The sequence below is a fragment of the Vollenhovia emeryi genome, unplaced genomic scaffold, assembly GCF_000949405.1.
Source record: "Vollenhovia emeryi isolate VEMERY1.0 unplaced genomic scaffold, V.emery_V1.0 DF939291.1, whole genome shotgun sequence".
NCBI lineage: Eukaryota > Metazoa > Arthropoda > Insecta > Hymenoptera > Formicidae > Vollenhovia > Vollenhovia emeryi.
Window position 1 is genome coordinate 162,126 of NW_011967075.1, and position 26,697 is coordinate 188,822.

The 26,697-nt window shown below is 37.6% G+C and overlaps 2 protein-coding genes across 2 annotated transcripts in view; one reads left to right on the top strand and one right to left on the bottom strand.

The window, feature by feature from the left end:
• Positions 1-17,553, top strand: part of LOC105559077 — a 40,401-nt gene extending 22,848 nt beyond the window's left edge. Inside the window, exons 2-7 of the mRNA XM_012007123.1 lie at positions 5,969-6,718; positions 8,848-9,019; positions 13,664-13,725; positions 14,462-14,594; positions 14,747-14,867; positions 15,003-17,553. Of these exons, the coding sequence (XP_011862513.1) occupies positions 5,969-6,718; positions 8,848-9,019; positions 13,664-13,725; positions 14,462-14,594; positions 14,747-14,867; positions 15,003-15,101 (1,337 nt within the window). The 3' untranslated portion in view covers positions 15,102-17,553. The remainder of the gene's footprint in view (positions 1-5,968; positions 6,719-8,847; positions 9,020-13,663; positions 13,726-14,461; positions 14,595-14,746; positions 14,868-15,002) is intronic.
• Positions 17,554-20,165: 2,612 nt separating this feature from the next.
• The window catches only part of LOC105559093, an 11,637-nt gene continuing 5,105 nt past the window's right edge, over positions 20,166-26,697 (bottom strand). Inside the window, exons 8-15 of the mRNA XM_012007153.1 lie at positions 24,530-26,692; positions 23,575-23,689; positions 22,791-22,998; positions 22,501-22,681; positions 22,136-22,324; positions 21,915-22,067; positions 21,747-21,839; positions 20,166-21,643 (exon numbers count right to left, since the gene is read on the bottom strand). Coding sequence (XP_011862543.1) covers positions 21,438-21,643; positions 21,747-21,839; positions 21,915-22,067; positions 22,136-22,324; positions 22,501-22,681; positions 22,791-22,998; positions 23,575-23,689; positions 24,530-26,692 — 3,308 coding nt within the window. The 3' untranslated portion in view covers positions 20,166-21,437. The remainder of the gene's footprint in view (positions 21,644-21,746; positions 21,840-21,914; positions 22,068-22,135; positions 22,325-22,500; positions 22,682-22,790; positions 22,999-23,574; positions 23,690-24,529; positions 26,693-26,697) is intronic.

The following is a 26,697-nucleotide window of genomic DNA, read 5'->3' on the forward strand; positions in this document are numbered from 1 at the left end:
TCTCTCTCTCTCTCTCTCTCTCTCTCTCCCCCCCCCTCCCCACCGTGTCGCCTCGTCGTCTATTTCCTACGAACGAGCCTCGCGCGCACGAGGAAAAACTTAACGTTACGTACAAATGCCGTCCTTTTCGCTCGCGCGTTTCGCGCTCGACGTGAGAAATTACTCCGCGGAGCGAAGGCGCGAGATAACGCGATATCGCGGTAACGGCGCATTCGCAACCGCATACCGGATATCTCGCGCGCGCGCGCTAATTCATCCGTAATGCGCGACCGATACGTCGCGGGGACGTCCCTCGGTCCGCTTTCCGATCCGGTGTGCCGGACCTTGAAAGGTACGTGAAAAGCGCGTCGATACGGTGACTAGTCGCGGCGGAACATTTGAACGGCCCGATTGACGTCATAGCGCGCGCGTGTCGTGAATGGACGGGGGTCGCATGCGCGATACTCGTAGCGAATTCGATTGCCTGCGCTAGTGCGCACCGAGTGCACACTAAGGCCTGTTTATAGTCGATTTTTACATCTAGCTTTGCCCTAAATACACGTTCGAAAAGTATTTAGCCGAGAAACGATCCGCGTGGGTGCTCTACAGATCATTTTACTGACTAGGAAATATTTCAAGAGATATTCAAGACGATCCTTAAATAGAAGGATTGACTGTAAACAAGCCTTAGTGCGCGCTGGCGCGAGCAACCGGATTCGCTATTGGAGAATCATTACGACGGTTTTCGCCCGACGACAAAGGTGCAACGGCACCGTCCACTATTTACGCAGCCCGTATCGTCCGTCGTTAAATTAAAGCCGCGATGAATCACGATAGAAGCACGTGCGCGCGATAAGATTTCCTCGAGAAAAGGCGCGTCGCCGATCGGCGCTCGGATCCGCTTTGACTTTCTACTTAATTGTAACTCACGGATAAGTTTTGCGGAATACGCGCTTGCACCGTTTACAGCACTTTTCAAAATGGGAGGAGCAAATCGGATCTATCTATCTGTCACGTGTTCACGTGTCAGTCGCTACGCGCTTATTGGAGCAAGGCCGTTATATGCCAGTCATGACTGTCTCCCAAGTCTATTAATGTATTACTTTCTGCGAAAAATACATTTTTCTTTATTTCTATTACATTTCTCTGCGTGTGCGATGTCAGATATTTAATTTGCCGTTATACAGCACGTAATAAGTTTCGTCGAGATACGCTTGTGAAACATCGAACGTTATTCATTCACAGTCAGCGTTTGTGCACTGAAAGAATCGGAGTAAAAATCGAAATTAAAGCCAACGGCACACGATACTGTTTTTTTTTCCTACTGGGTTGCTTGCGTGAGCCAATAAAGATGCAGAGTTTTAAGCCAACGGCACACGATACTATTTTTTTTTCTACTGGATTGCTTACGAGAACCAATAAGGATGCAGAGTCTTAAGCCAACGGTACACGATACTATTTTTCCCTACTGGATTGCTTACGAGAGCCAATCAGGATGCGGAGTTTAAAGCCAACGGCACGCGATACTATTTTTCCCTACTGAATTGCTTAGACTATTAATATTACACACTTTGAACACTACACGGTGAAAATTTCCTCTTAAAAATTACCCTGAAAATCTTAATCGTGAGACATGGCATTTTGAAGAACTTTATAAGCCAACATTTTCGCGGCCGTGTGTGAGGAACCGTAAAGTCGCGGTCACCCGTCCAAGTTTTAACCACACTCGATGTTGCTTAAGGGGACTCTGGAGTGATTCTGCACTTTTGGCACCTTTTGCTCCTAGAACTGTCGATTTGTGAAAACATTTGTGTAACGTACAAATTATGTGGCTTTTGTGCACAGACCGACAGTGTCCCACTATTCAGATTAAGTGAAAGAACATCATGGTACCATTGAAATTAAGTTTAGGAGCTTAACAAGAAGTCACTTGAATAAGTTATAGGTTACCTAAACCCATTACTTATTTGAGTGAATAGATTTTTTGCTACCTAACCTATAACTTATTCGAGTGAATAGAGTTTTTGTTAGGCCTCTGAGCTTAATTTCAGTGATACCATGCTGTTCTGTGACTTAATCTGAATGGTGGGACACTGTCGGTATACAAAAGTCTGTACACAAAAGCCACATAATTTGTATGTTACACAAAGGTTTTCACGAATTGACAGTTCTATGAGCAAAAGGTGCCAAAAGTGCAGAATCACTTCAGCATCCCCTTAACCTCGATAATCGGACGGGCTAGCAGTGATCCTTTGACTCTGACACTACCTTGATGAGCTTTATGAGAGTTTTTGAAATTTTACCACACATTTCTACTAGTAACATGTATACTAACAAGTAATACTTTGAATAATAAATTCTTATTTTTAATTTTATATGTAAAATGTATTGTGCACATTTAATAATATGACATTGCAGGCAATAATAAAACTAAATTAAATTATAAAACAGCTTTTATTTAAAAAAAATTGACCGAGCAAAATCTAAACGCGCGCCTTAGCCTTCGCACCCACCACGAGGTTAAGTTACGGTAATTACAGTACACGTGGCCGCGCATGCTCAACTTTTAACTGCAAATTTCTCAAAAACGAAGACCCATTCGCTCTATCCCTTCGACACTTTTCATAAACCCAGTAACCCTCCTTCGAATAGACTATGTCTCGTTTCGAAATCGATTTCGCAATTCTTGCCAACTTCTTGTAAGTAAAATTACTAGCGAAATGTATGGTAAAGTTTCAAAAAGCTCATGACATTCTTCGAAATGCCACGTTGCCCCACGATTACGTGAAGAACAAATTCTCTCCGTATATTGGTAAAGTCCCCTATTATGAGACAGGCTCCTAATATGGGACAGCGGAGTTTCTGCTCAATTAATTGGCATCATCTGTTGGTTCCACCATGGATTTGTTGCCCTCGGGGTGAAATCTGTTTAGCGAAAAATTGACCGTTTGATCGTGTAATCGTTGCGAAAAAAAGTTGTAAACCTGCTCTCTCTCATATTAGAATCCTATCTCACAATTTCCTCTGCATGTAACGTGCGAGTTTTTTTTTCTGGGAAAACTTTAAATCGCACTGACTGCGTTATTAATTAAGACGCGCCAGCGAACGCGATATGCTTTTCCCGAGACGTGACGCAGGTTCGCGTTTCTCACTGTGAAATCTGAAATTCCTGGAAGCGATCGGGTCGTCCTTAGTGGCGCCTTCAGCTGAAACGGTAAACGAAGAAGTTTCATATTCCAACTGGTTCAACAACATTATAACTGTTGTTGCTGCGATCGCAAGCGTTGTCGCAGAGTAGCGCAGCGCCGTGTGTATCGACTAATGTAGGTCGTCTCGTATATAATTTTTCATCGCGTTCGCCGATGCCCCCGCACGACATTTCCCCGCCTCGCGCCACGTTCGGGGCGAGGGGGAGAAGTGGCGAATAATCTCGTCCACCAGGCCACCAACAGTCACACCCTAATCTCAAAGGTTCGGCGTCGGCACACGTTTCTGTGTTTCGCCAACACGGCAAGGCCCATTCGACGCGGGGGACCTGACGATTGTCGCCGGAGTCAATCTTTCATCGCGCGTTACATTCCACAGAAAAAAAAAGAAAAGAAGAATCCCTTTTGTGCGGGAAGAGAACTTCCAATCGGCACTTTATTACTTTCTGTCGAGAACTTGTGGGGGGGGGGCGTTTAACCAACTTTTTCACTTTCTCAATGGCTCACAGGTGACGGGAAACGGTTGAGTAATGCGCGCCTAGTTTTTCTGCGATATCTCGCAGAGGTTCGACGTGTCGCGGATTCCGCTGAAATCTGACGACTCATCGTCATGACTTCTCCTCGGAGAGGGGGGGGGGGGAGTCGTTTTCAAGACCCCGTATATATTGTATGTACTTCTAGATCGAAGTTTTTCGACGCCATGCCCCTTCGCTAATCGTACTTTCTGCGAATACATTGACGTTGCGTGTTGACTCGACTATATCGCATCCAGGTCGAATCTCGTACAAGAAAAATTACGTGCTCTTTTTTTTGTTATCCATTTATCATGCTATCCGCCTTACACGAGGTTCAGAGGTGAAATAGCCTGGTGGTTTTTTTCTTTTGCAATAGAATTTCTACTTTGAACTTGATACATCGCTCTCGCGCCATTTGCCAAGTTTTTTTTCGTTATTAAAATCATAAATTTATCGCGCTGTGCTATCGGCCACTTCATGTACAGCAGTAAAATATAGCATTTGCGCCTATTGATTTGTCCCTGAATCTGATTACATTTCTTCTTCTTTTTGGGTTAAAGTATTCGTTGCTGTTTCTGGTACATATTTTTACAGCGATAAAATATTAAAGAAAAACAGTGAGCATTTCTTATAGTTTTTTATACTCGAGACTTCGATCAGAGAAACGTTCCGTTACGTGTACAATTAAAAAAAATTCCAAACAGATAGTAAAACTGTGAACTGACATCAATTTTTTTAACGTAATGCCATTCATAATGTACGTAACATTTCAATACTTCATTGTTTATGCAACAATTAACATGATTTGTATTTAGTTTTCTCTCGTTCAAAATTAAATGCCTCGCTAGAAGTTTCAACTTTCAAAAGTAAATTTATTGTGAGGATATTAATGAGATTTTCGCGTAGTCGACAATTGGATCTATTATAACACCACAGAGAGAATGTAAATTAAACCATCACGATCACATCTGTAAAACATTGATTCTGCATATTTATATTTAAAAAATTTCTTATTTCCCTTTTTCTTTTGGTTCAATTAGTTCGTTCACAAAACTGGAGAGTCATAGATTTCAGTCCAACCAAAATACAAAATTATTATGCAATTTAATTCGCTGACAATAAGCTTTATGTATTAATTTATTTATTTATTGAAAACACCCCTGTCAGTGCTCGTTAATTTCTGACCCCTGACTGTCTTTATTGTTTATACATGTGTGATTTAATTTTCAGCGTGTAACATCTTGCACACCTCACTCTTATCAGATCCTCTGCGAAAACTGACGCATATCAGCTGCCGAGCATGCGAGGCTTGATCGCTAATGCACTCTTGCGTCGGAATTCGCAGAAGGACATCGCATGACGGCGCCTCTTACACGTATTCTTACATGTATTTTTATAAATTTAGACTTTGCGTTATACTTCTCGCATTACATCTCCGCACGAAGGACGAAACTAAAAAGACTTGTGCAATAGGGCCCTCGGTTATGGATTAAGTCCCGTTATAAACTTAATTGGCCGATAATCGTACATCGGCTCAATTAAGCGAGCCGCGTGTATACGTGTAGGTACTGCGATCTGTCTTGCTGTTGCCGCCACTTGGTGCGACACGATCGTATCTCTTGACGTGTTTTCAATCGTTTGATTTGCAACCGTCCCATGACAAGACCCGGTATTTAATCGCTAAAATTATTCTTCCTACTGAAATCTTTATTTTCACCCAAATTCCTTTTAAATAACTGAAAATGTTGAGCTTTGAGAGCGGATATAACTTTCTCGACACTTTATAGTGTGTACGTTAAAAGAAAGATTCTTTTTCATTTCAATTCGAAAAATTTGTGATGCAAGAAACCGCATCGGACCCCGGAATTGTACCTGACTTTTCAAATTTAAAGGATCACTTTATTTCTCGAGTTTGAAAAAGAAATTCTTTTCTATCGAACAGTATTTTTTTTCTAACGATTTTAGGCAATAGTTCTTGATGGACTCGTTCGTATTCGCTCTCTTCCTCTCTAGCATAATTTTTTTTTATAAGACCCCGCGCGAAACGGTTAAGGGCGACAGCACGCAATCGAATCGAAAAGAGCGAGCTCTCTCCAAGTTGAAAAGCGAATCCAACAGTCCTCCCGCGGCCCAACAGCCGTCCCATCCTGCCTGTCATCGGCCTGGTGGGCCCGGTGGGGCCTGGTGGGGCTCTCGCTAGATCCCGAAGTCTTCGCCCGAGATAAAACACATTATAAACGGCCGCCCGGGACGGGTATCTGGTTTCAGGGAAGCGGCGGCACGTGCGCCGGAGCTGCTCGGGCCCAGGTGGTGTCGCTCGCGCTGCCGAGGAAGAAACGCAAGAAGGAGAGGTCAACCATAGAGGATGCCGCGAGACGGGCGGGGTGTCAATCGAGGAGATTAGCTCGTCGTCGGTGGCGAGGAGCAATGTTCCCCGCGACGACAATGACGTCGTCGCTAGCCGCTGCCGCTCGCCGTCTTACCTCTGCCATCATCACCGTTATCGTAGCCATCGTCATTCGTCGTCGCGTCAACGATACCACCATCGAAGGGACATCGGCGACGGGGGCAGCGACGGCGACGGCGACGATAACGATGACGACGACGGCGGCGACGACGAGAGGGACGAGAACGACGAGAACAACGAGTATGACAAGAATGACGAGGACGACGACGACGATGACGACGACGACGACGACGACGATGATGATGACGATGACGATGACGATGATGCTGATGCTGAAGAGAAGGAGGACGATAAGATATGTCTCGAACGTCTTCATCCTCGCCTTCATCGGTTCTACGATCGGCGGCCTCGCGGAAGCGGCGACGTTGATGCCGATGTCGAGGTCCATCGAACCGAGACGACGACCGTCCATCCTCTCGCACGAACCTCGCCTATCGCGACCAACGCCGTCGCTAACCCCTCTGTCGTCACTGCCATGGCGAGAGGATGCAAAATTCCGCCTTATCTCGCGACTATACTACTTCTTTCCTACACGCTCTTGGGTATAGCAGGTTGGTATCAGCATGTGTTGTTACACACCCGACTCGCGTAACCCGTCCCGCGTATATACGGCTCGCACAATTAGAGGAACGAATTGCATCTTAACCGAATGTCCTTAAATTGCGTTTATACTCGCTATTTGTGTTTATAAGCCGCGCTACAATTTGGCGGTCGCCGGTATTATCGGGTACAAAAGGAGAAAGAGTAACGCCCATGGAAATAGCGTGTACTTAAAGAGGATAAATTATCGTTTCGCATTACACGGTGAATCAGTCGCCCGTGTTACGTTCTTCGCCACTTGTTACGCTCGTTGCGCCACAATCTTACAATCTGTCGTTTTTCTCTCCTTTTTTTTCTGTCTCTCTCCTTTTTTTTCGGCGAACAAGGCAGACAAAAGTGCTGCCGTACAGAATATTTCCGTGTCGGGCCGAAGCCCTCGCCCTCGCGACAAAGCGCTCATTTTATGCGCGACTTATACCAGACGATACGAGCAAATGTGTATAATGTAATAGTACTCGCGCGTCACGTTGCACCTGGTCCCAACGTAAAACCGTCGAGATAATCGACGTGGAGTATCGTTATCCGTTTCCCTGTTCCTCACGCCTCTCGCGTCGCGCTACAATTACAAAGGCGCTCCGGCAACTTTGGCGTATGCCTGTCAAACACGCTTATCTTCCCAGCACACACGTGCACTCGCGTCTCTATCTCTCGATGTACCGTAAAGACGTGACGACTGGTACAACCGACAAATCTGAATCTCTAACAATGATGAGTGACAATGATGTAACGAGATTTTCTAATCGTAAAATTCCACGATGACTTTTAACTATGAGATAAGTAATGTCAAGACGGTGAAGAAAAGAGAGGTGGGAGGGAGAGGGAGAGAAACAAAGAGATTCCATGTGATTTCTCGTTGAAAAAAAAAAGATCTAACGCCGTGCCTCCTCGATAAACTGGAGCGTACGGAGCGTGAAGCGTTGTCGGAGTGTGGAAACGGCAGATTGTAAAATTACAACAGGTGACGGACAGCAGCCACGCGCGGGACAGATGCAACCATCGCCGCCTTAGCTGTACTTTGCAGCTTTGTGTACAGTCTCGCGCCTGCGAGATGCACGCGCTCTCATCCCCCTCCGCCCTCCCCCGCCTGGTCTCCCCTCACCTTGCCACGCCTCGCCTCACCTCACCACACCTCACCTCAGCTCGTCTGGCTCTCCTCGCCTCACCTCACCTCACCTCACCTCACTTCACCTCGCCCCACCTTACCTCGCCTCGCCTCACCTCACCTCACCTCACCTCACCTCACCTCACCTCACCTCGCCTCACCTCGCCTCACCTCGCCTCACCTCACCTCACCTCACCTCACCTCATCTCACTTTGCTTTGCCTCGCCTCACCTCACCTCTCGCCTCGCTTCGCCTAGCCTCGCCTCGACTCGTCTCGCCTCGCCTCGACTCGTCTCGCCTCGTCTCACCTCACCTCACCTCACCCCGCCTCGCCTCGCCTCGTCTCGTCTCGTCTCGTCTCACCTCACCTCACCTCACTTTACCTTACCTTAACTTACCTTACCTCACCTAATCTTACCTTACCTTACTTCACTTCACCTTGTCTTACCTTACCTTGCCCTCCCCTCGCTTCACCTTACTTTATCTCTCCTCTCCTCACCCTCGCCTCACCTCGTCTTTTCGCTAGGGTGGCCACCGCCGCTGGTGTCGCGTGCGTAGATGTTTGGAAAAAAGCGAGGGTGTTAGTAAAAGAGCTAGGAAGAAACATGGTCCATTGTGTTCAACGGGCCTGGAAAAACCGACAAAATTTCTGAAGCGCCTTCAGTAGTTCATCCGATTATTCACTGTTTGTCTCGTCTCCATAATGGGGCCGAATGAATCGTCAGTCTTTAATCATCCTCGATACAGTTGATTATCAATATAAAATGTATACAGAATGCGAAATGAAAGTGTACTATAGAATCTTCAGTAGTGATAATAATGAAAGAAATAAACTGTAATAACGTAACCGCTATTGAAATGGGCGAGCTTGTTCTCTGGAAAACCGTTTAGTGGCGTGTGCGGAGAAAAAAAAATGGAATTGTAACGCAACGTAAATTTATATATTATAAGGTTCTAAACAATGTATTTCATCAACAGATGCCTGCTCGTCGCGTTCTACGCCGAAACCGAGGCCGCCGACGCCGACGGATCGGCCGAATATCACATTCCACATGTACAAGTGTCCACCGGATTACGCAGAGTGGTATTGCTTGAACGGCGCCACGTGTTTCACCGTAAAAATTGTCGACTCCGTTCTGTACAACTGTCTGTAAGTACGACTCAATTCCTCACTTGAGAACCTCTCGCCCGTAGCTCAGCGAAGTCAGGCCAGGCAGTAAATACACGTTAGAATTCCATTCCGCGGGTTTTCCCCGCGGCAAAAATTCCGCAGACCGTGGACAATTGAAATGTTCGAAAATGCCCCGACACTTATGCGAGAACGCGTACAAGGAGTATTATGGCCCTCCGGTCTCCGTCGGGCGCCTCACTATGCGAGACGTGGCCGCGAACAATCGCGGCGGTACCGGGCGAAAGAGCCACCGAGGGAGAGACGGCACCACCACTCGCGCCTTGTTCAGCCGTTAATCTGTGACTGCGCAACCTCGGCACGTACGTGGAAATTCCTGTCGGCTCGTGTTCGACTGACATTTTTCCCTGAACGCTACCAACGCTCCTCCTTTGATCTACGTCGACGTTTTCTCTATTTGTCTTCCCTTCTGTCTGCTCACGAACACGGTGACTGTCGTTCGATACTCGTTCGGACTTGCTAGTTCGCAAAGATTGATGCCTGGAGGCAACGAGAGCGAGGCTGAATTTAAATATATCGAGAGAGGGAAAAAAGTCTATCGAGTAATCGGATTAACATCGGAATAGCGTCGAGGAGTGCGGAGCACACCGTGCTCACTCAACCTTACCATTTCCCACGGTGTTTGCTTTGTCGACCGCGATCTACCGCTTGAATCGAAGTCTCCTCTCATCTCGCGCTTGTCGCGCCCGACTTGAATTAATCTAACAGTCATGTTTCCTCGTGGACTTTTAAACGCCCCGTAGCAAATTTTATCAAATCCGATTCTTGTGGTGAAAAGGAGCGTGTAAACTACGAATGGCGACACCAATGAGGGATTGTGATACGGCGATTGTTTTAGCTACCATGTAGCACGCGAATACTCAATTGTAAATATTTCTGCGCGACTGCTTAAACGATTGAAACTGACTGGCCACAGGTATAAATAGAAGCTGAATAAAAGCGAAAAGATTTGACGAGATCAATGGATTGAGAAAGAAAGAGAAAAATAAGCTATTTCCCATACAGCACCAAAGCTTTCAAAAACATTTCAGAAACATTGCAACAATGTTTTCTGAAATGTTTCTGAAAGCTTCGGTGCTGTATGGGTTGTCAGTTTTTTTTTATTTTATGAACGAAGAAAAAGAGACTATACATGCAATTGCTTATTTTGCACAAAATTATCTTCGGTCTGTACAATCGACTAAAAAGGATGCTCCTTGAGACGGATAAAAAAAGTCGTCATTTAAGGGGACATCTATATCAAGTCCGTTTATCTGCTTGTCCGCTCTAACCGTTTGGTGAGAAAATATAATTTTGAGACACTGGATTGGTGAAAAGTACATTTCGACGTTGAAAACTTATATAATTTTATACTATAGAGACTATGAGTTACAAACTTATATTAAAAAAATAAAGTTTTTTTCTGTAAAGTTATATAAAAAGAACTTTATACAATTATAGAATCTGTTTCAGAATGTGGAGCGTCTCCAATAAATTCCTTGAAACCCCCTTTGCAAACGAGAATTAATGCAGCCGAATTCAGCATCCTCGCTATCCGCCGCACATATTTGTGGTGCATCGGTTTTTTATTTGCATCCGGCTTTTACGCTCACGATAACTAATGAAACATAACATATCGAAAATACGACTTATTTTGTTGCATTTTCACTTTGCCAAATGCAATAAACGCAATTGATCTTCAAGTCTTCAGGCTTTTTCTTGAATAACACATAAAAATATTAATAATTTTAAACGTGTGCTATGTACAAATTTTTTTATACAATTCTATAGCACAAAATTATATTGGAAAATACATTTTTAACTTAATTGTAATGTCGTATCTTTCATTCAATCTTGAAATTACATTTTCTCATTCAACGATCAGAGTGAATAAACCTCTTGATACGTTTTTTCGTCTCAGGAAATATTTTTTCTAGCCGATTATGACCAAAGAAAATCATATCGTGTATCCGGTAAAATTGAAAAAAAAAGAGTCGCATATGACGAGCTGGACAAATAAAAGACAACAATCGAGAAGCGTTCTGTTAAATAGAAAAAGAATCCTGTTTCATCAAGACAATGTCAAATCTTATATAATTGTCAGAAATTGTTGGAACCGTTTATCCTACTTTACCTGTCATATTCACTCGATCTTGCACTGTTATTTTTTATTCCGATTTTCGCAAAATTCTCTTTCGAAGATTCTGGAAGCCTCCAAAACCTTTCTACCGAAAACCATAAAAATAGGGTCTGAACAAGTCTGAGCAAGTCATGAACCTGCTTGAGAGATGGTCGATCAAAATGTTCTTTATTTAGATAAATGGTAGTTTCATGCACGAAATTATCCTTAAAGTTTCTTAAAAATAGAGCGAACCTTTTGGTCACAATAGGAACAAAAGAAAGTTGATTTGCAAGGAATCAAAAAGGGCACGGAAAGGACATTACGTGTCAAGACTGGAAAAAAATTATTCAAAATCTCGTCTTAAGTTTAGTCACGGACGATCTGAAGATTCTATTCAGTTAACCCTTAAATGCATCATGTTGCAATTCGGCAACATACCGATATCTAGGTGAGTAGCGTTGAATGTATGTACGGCATCGATGTTTGAACAATAACTGTTTCAGAAGTTTTCATACGCAATAACTTATGTTTCATATGTTTCTAATTTCATGATGTTGCCATTCGGCAACACACCCTTTTGTTCTTGAAAAAAAAATAGTAAGATAGATTTTTTTTCTCATTTTTCCCTTATTGTACTCCTTTTGTTGTATCATATTCAGCAAAAAAATCATAAAAACAAAAAATCATGCATTTAAGGGTTAATGAAACGATTATCTTGGGATTGTTACAGTCAAAAGAAGGTATTCGCAGAAGTACCCGAAAAATAGACAACTTCTGAAATGTTCGTCGTAAAATGAAAAAAATTAAAACTGCTGGTTTTACATATATATTCATTTATTACTATTTACATCACATTTTATATGAAAGTTGCGTCTCGCATTTTAATTCTAATAAAATAGTAAGAAATGCGTATGAAGAAAAATCTCAAAAATTACCTATTTTTCAGACTTCCTACTTTTGAGCAAAAGTCTTTTAACTCTTTTAAAATACAATCTTAAATATAAGATTGGACTATGAATACCGGTTTAAGTTTTCTTTTATGGGCAGTAACGCGTGAAATTGTGTTCGAGTTGAGTGGTAAAGAAATATATCCGAAGGATGTCGATCGTCAATCGATAATCTCAAAGTAAATTTCAAAACTTGAACGGAGGATTAATCGATCTCTTTCTCTCTCAATGTCATATTTATGTAAAAAGCGAAGCGAATAATACAACGAATAATGTTGCACCCTCTATTGGGAACATCAATATCTCGCCGGTCAAACGTTTGAGACCATTTATTGAAAATGTTTATGAAGTGAAATCAAACTTATGCATTACAACGTAATATATTTTCATTATAGTAAATAAAAAATAACATTTTGTAGTAAAATAAATTTTATAATAAAATAACAGAAAGTTTGATAGTTCTATAAGAAATATTTTTTACAAGATAAAAAGAATATTCGACTATTCTTACATTTAATCATTTTTTTATTAACGTGGGTAATCTGGTTACAAGTCTTTCTTCTTTTGTTACAGAAGATTCTTTCATCTATCTTGTAAAATAATTTATAGTTCAGTTTTGGAAAAAGATCTTAATGAATCTGTAGTCTATTTTCTTAAAATTAAACAGTGTTATTAACTACAACAGTGCTAAATATAAGTCTTTATTCAAATTGAGAAAAAATATTGAATAAGGCACGAATCGAATTTTGAACCATAGTGTTTTACTGAATTTTCAAATTCTACACATGGTCTCAAACTTTTGGCCGGCGATATATTCGATGGGCAATAGATTCGTAGGCCGGTATTCATAGTCGATTCTTATTTCAATATCATCTTAAGTGTTGTCTTAAGAGGCTAATACGGCTCTGTGATTGGTTAAAAATACATTAAGAGTATACTTAAGATGATCTTAAATATAAGAACGGACTATGAATACCGGCCGTAGTATCGAGAAAAATGTTTCCTGAATAACAGAGAAATTTGACCATTAATTAAGAAGATTAGGAATATTGAATGATATTAATTCCCAATTATGCATTAAGAGATGATAACTTATTATAAAATTATAATTCATTATATTTATAAATACATATAATCATCCAGGATACAATTACATTTGTTTATTCAAAACAAACTCGTAAATGTAATATAAATATAAATATTTGCGTGTGTTATTTGTAAACCTCGTTCGATCAATTGTACCAGCGAAGATTAGTTTATCTGAATATCATTGATTATCTTTTTAATTATTACATAATCAACGCACTCGATAAACTAATATGCTCAATTAACTAACGATTTTTTTTAACTCTTTTTGCTTATATTTAATTAAGCTCAAATAAATATTCATTAACTACTTTTGATATAAATACATTTATCTTATTACCGGTAATAAAAATAGTTGGGACTTAGAAAGCATTCTACCTTCCTACTATTCAAATTACGAAAGAAAAAGAAAACGCATGAATCATTCGTGATAACATCAATTAATGTTACTCGTGATATTTTGTTTCGCAGATGCGCCAATGGATATATCGGGCAAAGATGCGAGTTTAAAGATTTGGATGGTTCCTATTTACGTGAGTAGACCTTGCTGTTCCCGAGGGATTCTCTGGATAACTTTGGCGATGCGATACGATGCGATAGCTTTCGAAAGTATTCCAACACTGAAATGTGACAGTAAAGAATAAATTTCTGCGTTTATAGTTGTATCAAAATTATAAGCAAAAAAGTGGAATGTCATGCACACAAATTCAAATCGAAAATTTAATTTCGTTAATTTAGCGTTATGGATTTAATTTAGTGTACATTAGTGATGAGTATTTCTAGACGAAACTCATATCTTCGATCATACAATGTATATATCGATGACTCGAAAACTATAAAAATTGTTACATTCGACAATTTTATATATTTTTTTATTACAAAAACATAGTTAATTGTACGTTACTCACACGAGGTATAAAATACATCCCATCTTTAGACATTTACTAATTTCACGTAGTAAAACTTTTTTCGTAGCTCGAATACTTTGCACAAAATATTTCACAATTAAAGAAGAACTTGATCACTTATCTTTATCTAGAAGATATAGAGTATCTATCCATATTTATTTAATTGGAATAAAAATTGAAATATACAGGACACTCCACACGAGTAATTAAAAAAAAACCACGCACATAAACGTAATGTTAAGAACATTTATTAAATCGCATCACCAAAGTTACTGATATCACGTTTAATTCCTCTTCCGAATATATATTATATATATTTAATGAATTGAGAAATGAAAATGATATTTCTTTTTCTTGACAGCCTCACGGCAACGAGTAATGTTGGAGACAGCCAGCATCGCCGGCGGTGCCACAATAGCAGTATTCCTTGTCGTTATCATTTGTATAACGGCTTACATCCATTGTAAACGAAAACAGAAGGAATTACGGTCGAGGTAATTGATCGTCCATTGTCGTTATTTCATCTGTAGCAAGGAACTCGGTCGCGACTTTGACTTCTCGAATGGAATTCGCGACCTTATCGATACGGATTCTTCGCGGACTCGCAGCAAATATTACATTCGACTTTTTTTTCTTCTCGTTGCAGCAATAACAGCGTCGACACGGTGGATGGTCCTGGCCGAGATCCGGAGCTGAGGCCGTTTAGCAACCGCAGCCGCTCTCTTACGCACCCGGTCTACATGACCAAGAATACTACTAACAACTCGGTAAGATGAAGCTCGAGTCTCTATCGAGACTCTATCGATATACTAACGCCGTATAGATAAGCGAAATACGGATTCTGGCAATTCGCAACGATCACAGTAATAATAATGCATCATCCGAAATATATCTTCTCTTAGGCGACGATAGAGCAGACGAGAATGCCGAAGTGGAATTGTCCAGAAATGGAGTCGATGAAGATGGCATCCATCAACGAGAGCAAGCACCCGAGCCAATAGCGATAGAACTATATGACGCGTCGTCTGTACACAGCGTGTTGCCACGACGATTCGTTATCGGCGACGTACTCGAGACGTACGAATGATCGTCGAGTGAACTATTCACTGTACGAAGGTAGTTCGAGATATCTCGAGACAGCAGCGGCCTTTAGAAGCCTTTATTAGCGAACTTGTTGGGAAATACACCAACTTGTTGGATTCAGTGAGTGATGAACCATCTTAACGGCGATGAAAGAAGAAAACAAATGTAAATGAAGCACATAAACGATTTTTCTGAGCTGAGATGACACGTACCGGCACGACGATGTCGGCTCTCTTCGATTATTATATCGTTATGTCGAGACATTCCCCGTTATTGTCGCACTCGTGTCCCCTCCGTTTGATCGAAGGGACGTTTGATGCCCGTCGATTATCGTGTATTCCTTCTACAAACGGTTATCCCGATGAACGATTCGCGAGGAATAGGTCTTTCGTCCAGAAATCTAGAAACGAAAAGGAACTTTGCATGAATAATGTGACGTTCCAAAACGAAACATTTCCGTAGATTCTTCTGTGAAGGTTCGCGACCATTGAATGTTGTTTTTATGCAAACGGTTGTATAGTATCGCGTCTCATCGTCATCACTCATTATCAATGAAGAAAAAGAGAAAGAAAAAGTAATACACGCATCAGTTGGAAAAGTAGTGCCTTTCCACTCTCGTTTGTAAGAAAGCAAATAGTGGTACATCTGATCAAGAAAGATCAAATAGGAAAGAGAGATAGAAAACGAGAAGAAAAGTCGCCCGTCTATTTCTCTCACTAAAATTCGCGACGAGTATCGTCCAATTCGCTAACCGTGTTACGAGCGCAGGACGCTGATACACGCTAGTGACGAAATCTTCTTGTAAAACACAAAATCAATAGCCGTAAAGCGCTGATAGTAGACAAGGTAAAACCTTTGATCCTTGGTACGTATGATATCCACACTCGATTCTAACTTTGTTACTCATGAAGGACATTAATCTGATATATCTCCGGATATATATAAAGGTGATAAATATAAATGCATCTTATGAGATATCTCATGTTCTCGTGTCGCAGAGGTTTAATACATTGTGAGTAGATCTAATTTACATTATCCTTTCACCGAACTCTTCCAAAGAATGTAGGCGAACGCGCACCATTGAACGTACCATTAGTATCAAAGGGTTAATGAACATATGTGTCTTATGTAGAAGTATCTAAGATTTAAATCTAGATTAAATCCGATGTCTTACCAGAAAGCAATAGTTCCCTAAGCACATATGAAGTACATTTTGCCGCTAAAAATAGAGATGCTATTTATTACTAATCGGTTAGAAAGTCTATTGACGTCAGATCGCCATCCGGCGTTGTACTGTTACATATTGACAAATATTTTCTCAAGACGTTTTGCTCCTGTAACGCGAAATATCGTTTACCAAATCTTAGGCACACAAAAAAAATGACGTACTTATAGTGAATCAGTTTTCGTTTCCACATCTGTAACCAAGCGGTAAAAATAAAAAGCGGAATTTAAAGCGCCGTTAGCTATTATTACAAAGTAGAGCAACAAATATAGTAGAACAGTAAACCCAATGACTTTGTAAGCGCAGGGTCATAATTTGCTAACTCGGTGATAGAAAAACTGCAACTAAATAATTTATTTCGTCTATTTATACGGGAAAAAAGTTGAATATGAAATTCAAAGAATTTCTAGCACTTTTCGTCCTATTTATCTCGATATCAGAACAATGAAATGAATACTGAATGATATACGCATTTATCATTTTAGATATTAATTCCGATTATCGTTTCTCATTAGCATTCGTCTCATACGTAATATAAAGGAGTAACCTGCCGGCATTGTTAAATTATTTAGTAAACTCAAGTAAACTGCTATATCGTCTAATATTAAATTATATATTGATCATGCATCGTTATTTCATACATCTCTTGTTTCGTTATTTATTTATTTAGATAGAAAGGCTTGGTCTCCAATCTCACATTTCTTTTCTATTCGAACCTCCCCAACATCCCCCGACTTATGTAGCATTAAAAATGTTGTGTTAACAATGCAATAGAGTGGAATTGATATGTATATTTGGAGATATCTCATCGCGTAGAAAGCTGGGCCTCTTTTGTCACTTTGTCTCAGTTTCTTGTAAATAGTAAGTTATTTTATGTTAAAGGAAATCCCGAATCGTAAACTATATTAATTATTTAAAAAAAAAACGTTTTCGTCGCGCCACGTCGTATTACGCTGTACTACGTTCCACCAGCCTGATACCTCATCGTATTACGATGCACTGCGCTTTAAAAAAACCGAAATGCATATTTTTATAATTATATAATTCGTTAAAAGAGAGAACAAGAAAAGGTACTGAAAACATTGAACGATGATTCAATAGTAATTTGTATATTTGTAGATACTTTCGAGTAAAAAGGAAAGCTTCCAAACATCTTGTTTCATCTTCTTCATATTAATCACCCACCCGTCGCTCGTCGCTTTGAGTCACATTTAATAATGACAACAAACGGCTTTCTCTATTTGAACTACTCAAGATTTCTGCTTGCTACAAAGAAAAAATTAGAGCTAGAAAGAAAGAGGAAAGCTTAAAGTAAGAAACGAAAGCGTGGCCTAAACATTTATAAACGCGGATACAAATGGTATTTTTATTATTTATAAATAGTCCTCATTAACAGAATGTATTCTAATTTAATTTCCCATATTTCATATTGTACGTGGTTCCTAATTTATTATTACTGTATATATATATGTGTATATATATGTATATGTATATTTATATATTTATATTTATATATATATGTATATATATACTATATAATAATAATGATACGTATACTATTATTATTATTAGTATTATTAACTAATGTAATTAATTATGACTATTTGTTTACTATTAGAAATTATTATTTCAATAAAACTATTTAATAAGAACCTGTTTGTGAAAAGGAATGTATGAAATACACAGTATCAAAACGAATGCTGAGAATAGAACGTGTGATTGTGAGCATTGTGTCACATCCAAATCTAGAATGTGTATTTAAAGCGGAACCATCGGATGACACGAGAGAGAGAAAATAACATTTCCTTCTGATTTCGTGCGTTTGATGCGGTTTCTAAAGAAATTTAGTCAGTAAAATATTCGCTGTAAGACGTCAATATCTTGGAACTAGTACCTCCATTGTATACATACACATTGTATAGCTAAATAGGAAAATTAACAGCTGTCCTATATTTTGCACATGTTAGGTTTCCTTCCGTTTCCAAATCGAACGCGATTATATTGTTCCGTAAACACACATTATGTGTAATTTGTTTTATTTGTATGTGTGTGTATGTATATAAAAGAAATAATCTCGAGTTCTTTTTTAGAAGAGATGAATGTATATCTCATTAATACAAATTTGTTCGTATAAAATACATGTAGTACTCTCGACAATCTTAAACATCTCGGCAATAAATCTATAAGAAATATTTGTATTCAACCATTTTTTTTCATTAATTTAACTATTAAGGTTACAAGAAAACAATGTTTTATCTGAAATCAAAAGAAATTATTGGTTTAAGTTATCCGATACATTTACAGCAAAATGTACTTTGAAATATACGTTCTCTTCAAAATTGTCGCCGATTGCTACAAATTCTAATACATAGGCTTGCCAATAAGCTCAGCAATGATTAAAGACTCTTTTGTTGCTGGATAATTGTTGAAACATTAGTTTGTGACATCGTAATTAAAAGTAATCTGCGATATTGACGAATTTGAAATCTTTGTCTCTTTCATGTCACCCGATGGTTAACTAGTATTTCCACTAATCTAACGCTTTTTCCCGACTGGTCGAATCCAGGCCAGTCAAACGAGAGCCTTATTACGATTTGTATCTTGTAAATTGTCGTCGTCAGAGATGATAAACGAAGCACTTATGATAACCAGCTTTGAGAGGGTAGCCAATTAATGTACCAGTGAAGACATTTTATTACATCGGACGGCATCGTATATTGTATTCCGCGCTACGATATTATGAATCAATGACACAAATATTATAAAATAACGACACCAAAATGTCATCCAAAAAACAAATGATACAAATGCCGTTTCCTTCGCACCATTCGATAATTATCTCCTACGATATAGTTGAGGTGAATAGCATTATTTAAATTATATCATGTTGAGTTAATTGTAATTTCATAGACGTACGAAAGGCTATTAAACGATGTCACGCGGTTTCTTCTAGCCGAACGAAAATTAAACTCAAAATTACTTTATTACCCTATAATTAATTATTAAAAATCAACTGTTTCAATAGATTCGAGTGCAAACTTCCAGTTTCGAAGGTTTGCGACTACCAGAGTTTTGATTCGATATATCACAAAATAACATTATGTACGATATTTACTTTATTGTCCATATTCCAAATTATATTTCTCACCGACTTTCATTTCATGATTACGAATCTTAGATCTGTGAAACGGCTGAAAGTCAGAATACTAAATGCACTACAGTACAGTTCATATTTTCGGAAACGCTATCATTTTCAATTTGCAATAGTAATATGTGACATCGCTTGTTACATTGATTGATACTTCTTAGATATAATGAATAGTCAGTATCAAAGCAATAATGTTCATCATCATCAGCGATCACAGCCATTAATTCTTTGCTCTGTTGGATGGCACCGTCTTAGAATCTTACTCGAGAAATTGCGAATACTCTAAGAGAGAGATCTTTATTGCGCCTTATTCACCATCCGGTGGTTGGCTCTTAGAAATGACAATCTTCTTCGTGCAATGCTCGTTCTCGCGGGCATTTTATGACAGTGGATAACAGCGGGTACCCTCATCTGACGTACCAAGCCTCCATAGTATATTATTCTGACGTTAACATACCAAAGACATCAATTAATTTGGAAAAATTAGTTGTTTAGAAGGGAAGAGCAAGCGCGGGCGCGCGCGCACGAGACAGAGGAAAGGAAAACGGCTAACAGATTGATCTAAAGTTACTAAACGGCATTTTGATGAAAATAAAAAAAAAGAAGAGATACCGATCGGCAATGTTGCACCAGAACATTGTTATTATTTTTGTAAAGAAACCTTGTACATGTACTAACTTAGCGTGCTCTGTGGGTGGAAACTTACGATATGTTAAATATTATTATTATTGTATTATTATATTATATATTATTATTGCTACTATATAATATTACTTTTATCATCATTATTATATTAAAATAAAAACTATGAAATCTTGTTTGGAAATTCTTAAGCAGCGTGAGTATCGATTTGACACATTTCATTCATTGCTACATCTTTTTTTTATTAATATTCTGACACGCGCGCGCGAACACACATACACACATATTCAGCAACATTTTTGTGATATATTTGGATAATACATTACAAAGTAGAAGTATCCGCTGTGTGAACTAATATTATGTCGTTTCTCCCGCAATTATTTGTCATTTTAGGAATCAAATTCAATTCAATGTATCACTCGTGAAATCGGAATATTATAAATATTTATCAGATATTTCGTTTTATTGTATTTTTCGCTGGATAACTATACTGCGTTTAAAGGACACGAAACATATTAAATTTTGGTTAAATCAAATAGAGACTGGTGTCTACAAATATATTATTCATAATTCTCTGCGAGGAGTCTATTCTAATGTTTTAATTCACGTTCTGTTTAAATTACTATTTGGTTTGGCCACTTTAGACATGTTATTTCAAGCGTTTCCAATTTTTAAACGGAAATGTAATTGTCTTTGGGATATATACATTAGAGGAATTTCATAAAAAATATTATAGTAAGCAATATAAAAGATATAATTTGATAATACCTATATATTTTTACAAAATAGGATATTGTTTCAAATTGAGGAAATATTTTAAGATTTTATAACAAAATTAAGTGAAATTTTTCTGAAGTTACTAAAACTAAAAAACAATTTTTAACAACTTAAAGCAGATTTGTACAGCGTTTAAGAGAAAAAAATAATATATGAATTAATAAAAAAGAACTAAATAAAAACTAGATATTAGATATCAGTTTGAATAACTCCAAGTTATTTTACATCATACAATTATATCTGCTTTAAACTATAATTCTGCTAAAACAAAATGTAATGCAAGCATTGAACTATATCGAAATGTTCTAAACCTTATATTTATAGTTAATGTCTCGTTTCTCATTGTAATTCTGCTACATTGACTGTGTCTAGCAGATTATCTAATACAATAGTTGAAAGATATACATACTACACTTCTTCGATTGAAACAAATAATTCACGTTTTACTTTAGAGGTTAATGTTTATTTGCCCTCATTAAGCTTATTCAAGTAAATCTTCCAAAACTGTGAATTACGCAAATTTATAAACGATTGTAATTGCGTGTTCAAAATTGGCCTTAAAGCTTTGCCCGGCGTCCATTTTATCACAGACGGCGCAACAAATTCGAATTTGTGTCTAGAAAGGCTGATCAATGCAGATATTATGCCTTCTTGTTGATCGTGTGAACCTGTTTAAAAATAAATCAGATTACGTATGTATATTGTATTATATACACAAGTATTATGTTGCATAATGAAAACTACACTTTTCATACAAAACGAATATACCACCTTGGCCAGAATTGATAAGGTCACAAAGCTGTTCGCTGATGTCTCTCACGATATTATCTTTATCCTCTTGTGGGAATGCGCGTAAAAGCCTTCCTGTAAATATGTAATATAATATCAGTAAGATATTCTTTTGTCAAAAATGTAATATGATAAAAAAAAATAACTTACCAAGTAATGAAAATGCGCTATATACACAAGGATGCTCATTATTAATGATCATTGGCAATAGATTAGATTTAATAATATTGTTATACGTCGAAGCCGGTCCTTCTCTCTTTGCAACAAGTATGATGGCTGTATCTAAGCCATTCATCCGTTTAGCTAAAAACATATAATTGCATAATTAATTAATATAATTCGTAAAAACATGATGTGAAAAATGTGCTTACCTTTAAGAGCAGTCATAAGGTCCTTAACAATATTCTTTTCTGTTTCTTCAGTTGCACAATTATAATTATAAAATTTCGTTAAAAGACGTTTTAAGTTGAGTAATCTGTCTAGTGTAGGATCCAAACCTCCCTTAAACTTTCCAAACACCATCGACCTGATGAGAAAGACTATGACCCTCGGTAATATTTCTGTAAAAATTCAACATTTTTATAAATTTACATCTTACATCACAAGCGATGCAATTTTGTACACAGCGATTTTAATAATCAGAATCGAAAATGCTTATTATTGCTTAGTGATACGATCGGACTTTATCACTGTTTCTCTGGGACAAAATAGTTTTTCTTTATAACATCTACGATACCTTTGTTAGCCTCGCTATTTGGAATAACTTCAGGCCAGGATGTTATTGCTGTATACAAAACGCCTATTGAGTTCCCACCCATGCCATAGAGAGCATTACAGCATATCATGCGTATTTTTTCTCTATCCTTCTGAATACGCGACAGGACGACGTAAACCCGTGTGAGCGTGTCAATTTGCACCTATATGCGTGAAAGTATTAATATTAATCTGTGAATCGAAAGTGTCACTTTGCTATTGTAACAATTTGATTTAACTTGTTAAATTATGTTAGACAAATAAAATATACACCTTCGTCACAGAGCTGTTAAGTCTAAACAGATTGTATTCGATGCCGGCTTGTACGAAATAAATCACCGTTGGTTTCAACGCTTCCAAATCGAACAATAACGCTACAATCTTCTGTTCAAAGGTCGTCAAAGGTGGTGCTGGAGGAGTAAATGATTTATTCACAAGTTCATCATGATCGACATCCTCCAATAAAAACTCCACTATACATCTAAAATAGACACCAAAAAATATTATTGCATTCTCTTTATCAATTTAACAAGCGAAACTTGTAACTTTAATTGAAATTTTTAAATGGCAGCTCTAATATATGTATTATATATAAATTTACATATCATTAATTCCTATATTGTATTATAAATTATAAATTTATTATATATAGAGAAAAGTCCCCCCTATATAACAGGCTCCTAAAATGAGATAGCGGAGTTTCTGCTAGAGTAACAGGCATCATCTGTATCGGTTCCGCCATGAATTCATTGCCCTTGGAATAAAATCTGTTTAGTGGACAATCGATTGTTAGATCGTGTGTGATTGTTGCGAAAAAAGATTTGTCATTGAATTTGGACGTTGAAAACCTGCTATCTCATATTAGAATCCTATCTCATAATAGACTTTCCTCTATATATTAAAGTCTTTCTGTATATATATATATATATTACTAATTTATATATTGTACATATGTTGTACAATAATATTTATTTTTCTATCTTATCTGACTAATATAATTAAATATATATACAATTTCGTCTGACATTTGCATATTTCATAAAAATGTCATACTAACTTGGCTATGATCCGAGGTCTACATGTACTTCCTAATGTTTGTACTATATTGTCATGTATAGTCTCTTCCCAGGCACTGCTTATAAGTCTTTTTAATTGGTTTTTCACAAATTGGTCTAAAACACATGGAATATACAGAATTATATTAGTAATCTTGTTTAGTAATTAAAGGACTATCTATTTTTGATGATGCATGAGAAAGCGTTTAAACTTAAGCGTTTCTTTTTAAACGTTTTTAAGTAATACTTATTGATCTCTCTTTATCAAATTTTATATACATATTTATCAATTAATATTTAAATGTATCACAGGTCTAAAGTATTAATTCGGAGCAGACTATTAAACATACACATAGATATACCCACTATTGCGCCAAAGAATATCAAACAAGAAACATTCAAAAATCTTTTCTTTTTCAGGTCAATTTGTCGCAAGTTGACAATATCTAAAATCAATTGGTATGAATGTTTCTAAAAAGTATTTCTCGAGAATTTAGATTAAAAGTTGTTTCATTCATAAAATTTGATCTTTTATATACTTTTCATACATAAATACAGAAAATTTTCTGATAAAAATATAATCTTTAACTTTGGACTGTGATTATTTTGAAAATTACACGTTTTTGTTAAGTAAAGATTTAAGTATTCGTATCAAGTATTTTTATAACAACTGTCTTATACACATTTAATTTTTTTCAAATAAATTAAAGAAAAATTATAATTTCTTTTTAGTTTATTTAAAAAAATTATTGGACTTACCTCATTGTGTATTTTAAACTATAAATCTATATTGTTTTGAAGATTAATATATATTTTTTTAAAAAGTTAACGTATGTAATGTTAAGTCGATAAATGTTTAAAGTTTGATAAATATTCAATAAGTATTTTTATTTTTAAAAAAAGGCTTTCTCATGCGTTTTGAGAGCTACTTCTTCAAATTATATTTTTGCTACGTACCTGTTATTTTGCAAATGTATTTTATTTTTCTATTTGATAACTTGTGTTTCTTGATAGGCTTAATATATTCCATTAATTTTGACATTGGCGTCTGGAATTTCTCATCAACTTGAGAGACATCAGAAGATTTCGTTTCTTTATCTTGTTGACTCATGCTTATATTTTTTTTCCGAGTCTGAATAGCCTGTACCTTAATTGTTTCATTATTAACACACGTTTCTTCTCGTTTATTTCTTGTGTTTTTTATTCCTTTGACAGACTCTTTCGTGTTACTGTCATTTATAGAATCATCACAAATGACACCGCTATCTCTCAATGACGGTGAACATAGAACTTCAGTAGCTTCGTCAGCTGTCTCACTATTGTTATCGCTCTGGGACTCCTTGACAAGATGATTAAAAGTATCGATAAACTTCGTTTTACGTTGTTGATTCGCACACGCATTTCTTTTTATCTCTATGGACCGTATCCTAATTGTTTTATTACTAATGAATGTTTCTTCTCCTTCTGAATTCTTCGTTTCGTAGAGAGATTCTTTCACATTACTGTCATTTATATTTTCGACAATACCACTGTCTCTTAGTATGGGTGAACGTAGTACTTCAGTAGTTCCATCAGATGTATCGCTATTATTACAACTTTTATTTCGCATTGTTTCTAGCAAGTTTGATCGACCGTGTAGAACCGACGACTCGCCATTCGAAATCGCATCCTTCGATACTTCGTGATCGTCATGACTTTTATTTCCAAGTACTTTCCAAGTGCTTTCCAAGTGCTTTACTTTTCTCATTTCAATTATTTTCAGTGTAGGTCTGTCGCACTTTGAGTCTTTACAGAGGGTACTGGACTTCGATTGGGTAATTGTTTTCATTGGAATTGATTCTGAGTCGTTTGCGATATTATTATGTAACACATTCGGCTCGTCACCATTGCTCGACGTTTCTCCTATTACCCTATCCATTGAGACACTTTTGTTGATTGTATCTTCAATCGGGACGTCGTTACTCTTCTCAAACTCAGAATCACAATCGATATTGTTAGTAGACAGAGCGACATCATTGTGTTGATGGCGATCTTCAACAGTCGTCAAAGCTAAATTTTTTTCGTTTATAGGTTTTCTACCAGCAATACTATTTGTTTCAATAAATTCGACGCTTCCCTCACATTTCTTAGTTATTGTGCGACTCGTGTTGCTTTCAGTTAAGTTACTTAAATTTACTTTCGAAGCACATGTATCTAGTCGTTGAATTCTACTAACTTGTCGAGTCGCAACGGTAGCTATACTTCTTATTGTGCTATGTGTATAATTAGTTTCGTTGACGCTCAATGGAAGAACTGGCGTTTTCGGGGTATGTGCAATTCGTTTTCTCGCCGGTTCATAATCGTCGGAGCATAGTTTATTATCTTCTTGTTCTCTGGACTCTACTCGTGTATCTAAATTTCTCTTTAAATTTCTAATTTTCTCTAATGACAGATCGCAGCTGTCCTCTTCGTTTTCAATTCGCGACTTCTTCGCTAATTCATCATGCTCGGAGCTTGCTTCACTATAATCGGAATATAAATCAGTAGTGTCTTGCTTATTTATACGTTTATTTGGATGCGATGCCCTTTTCAAGATCCGAAGGTTCTTTAATATGCGATCGCCAACTTTACTTTTACAAATATATTGGCCTTTTCTCTTTATTTTGTTTCCCTCTGCTTTAACACTGTCGTCCTTATCCTTATGTATATCTTGACCCTTACTTTTTATCAGATTTTTTCCTGCAACAATATCGATAACTTTGCCATCAGCATGATCAGTAGAATTTTCATTACATGACATTCCAGTTTCTGTATCATTATCCATATTGACAACTTTTACATTACTTTTGTTTGAAAGATTATTGTTTGCATGTGTTTCGCCAACCACATATTCATGTATATTTTGGTCCTTATCTTTTATTTCATTTCCTTCTGTATCAATCCCAACGATTTTGTCATCAGCATTATCAGTAAAATTTTCATCATTAGATAAAGATGTTCTTCCAGTTTTCGTTCGATTATTCGTATCAATAGCTCCTACGTTATCCTCGCTTAAGAGAGTATCGCTTGCATATATTTCGCCACCCTTATCTTCATGTATATTTTGGGCTTTAGTTTTTATTACATTTTCCTTTGCATTAATATTA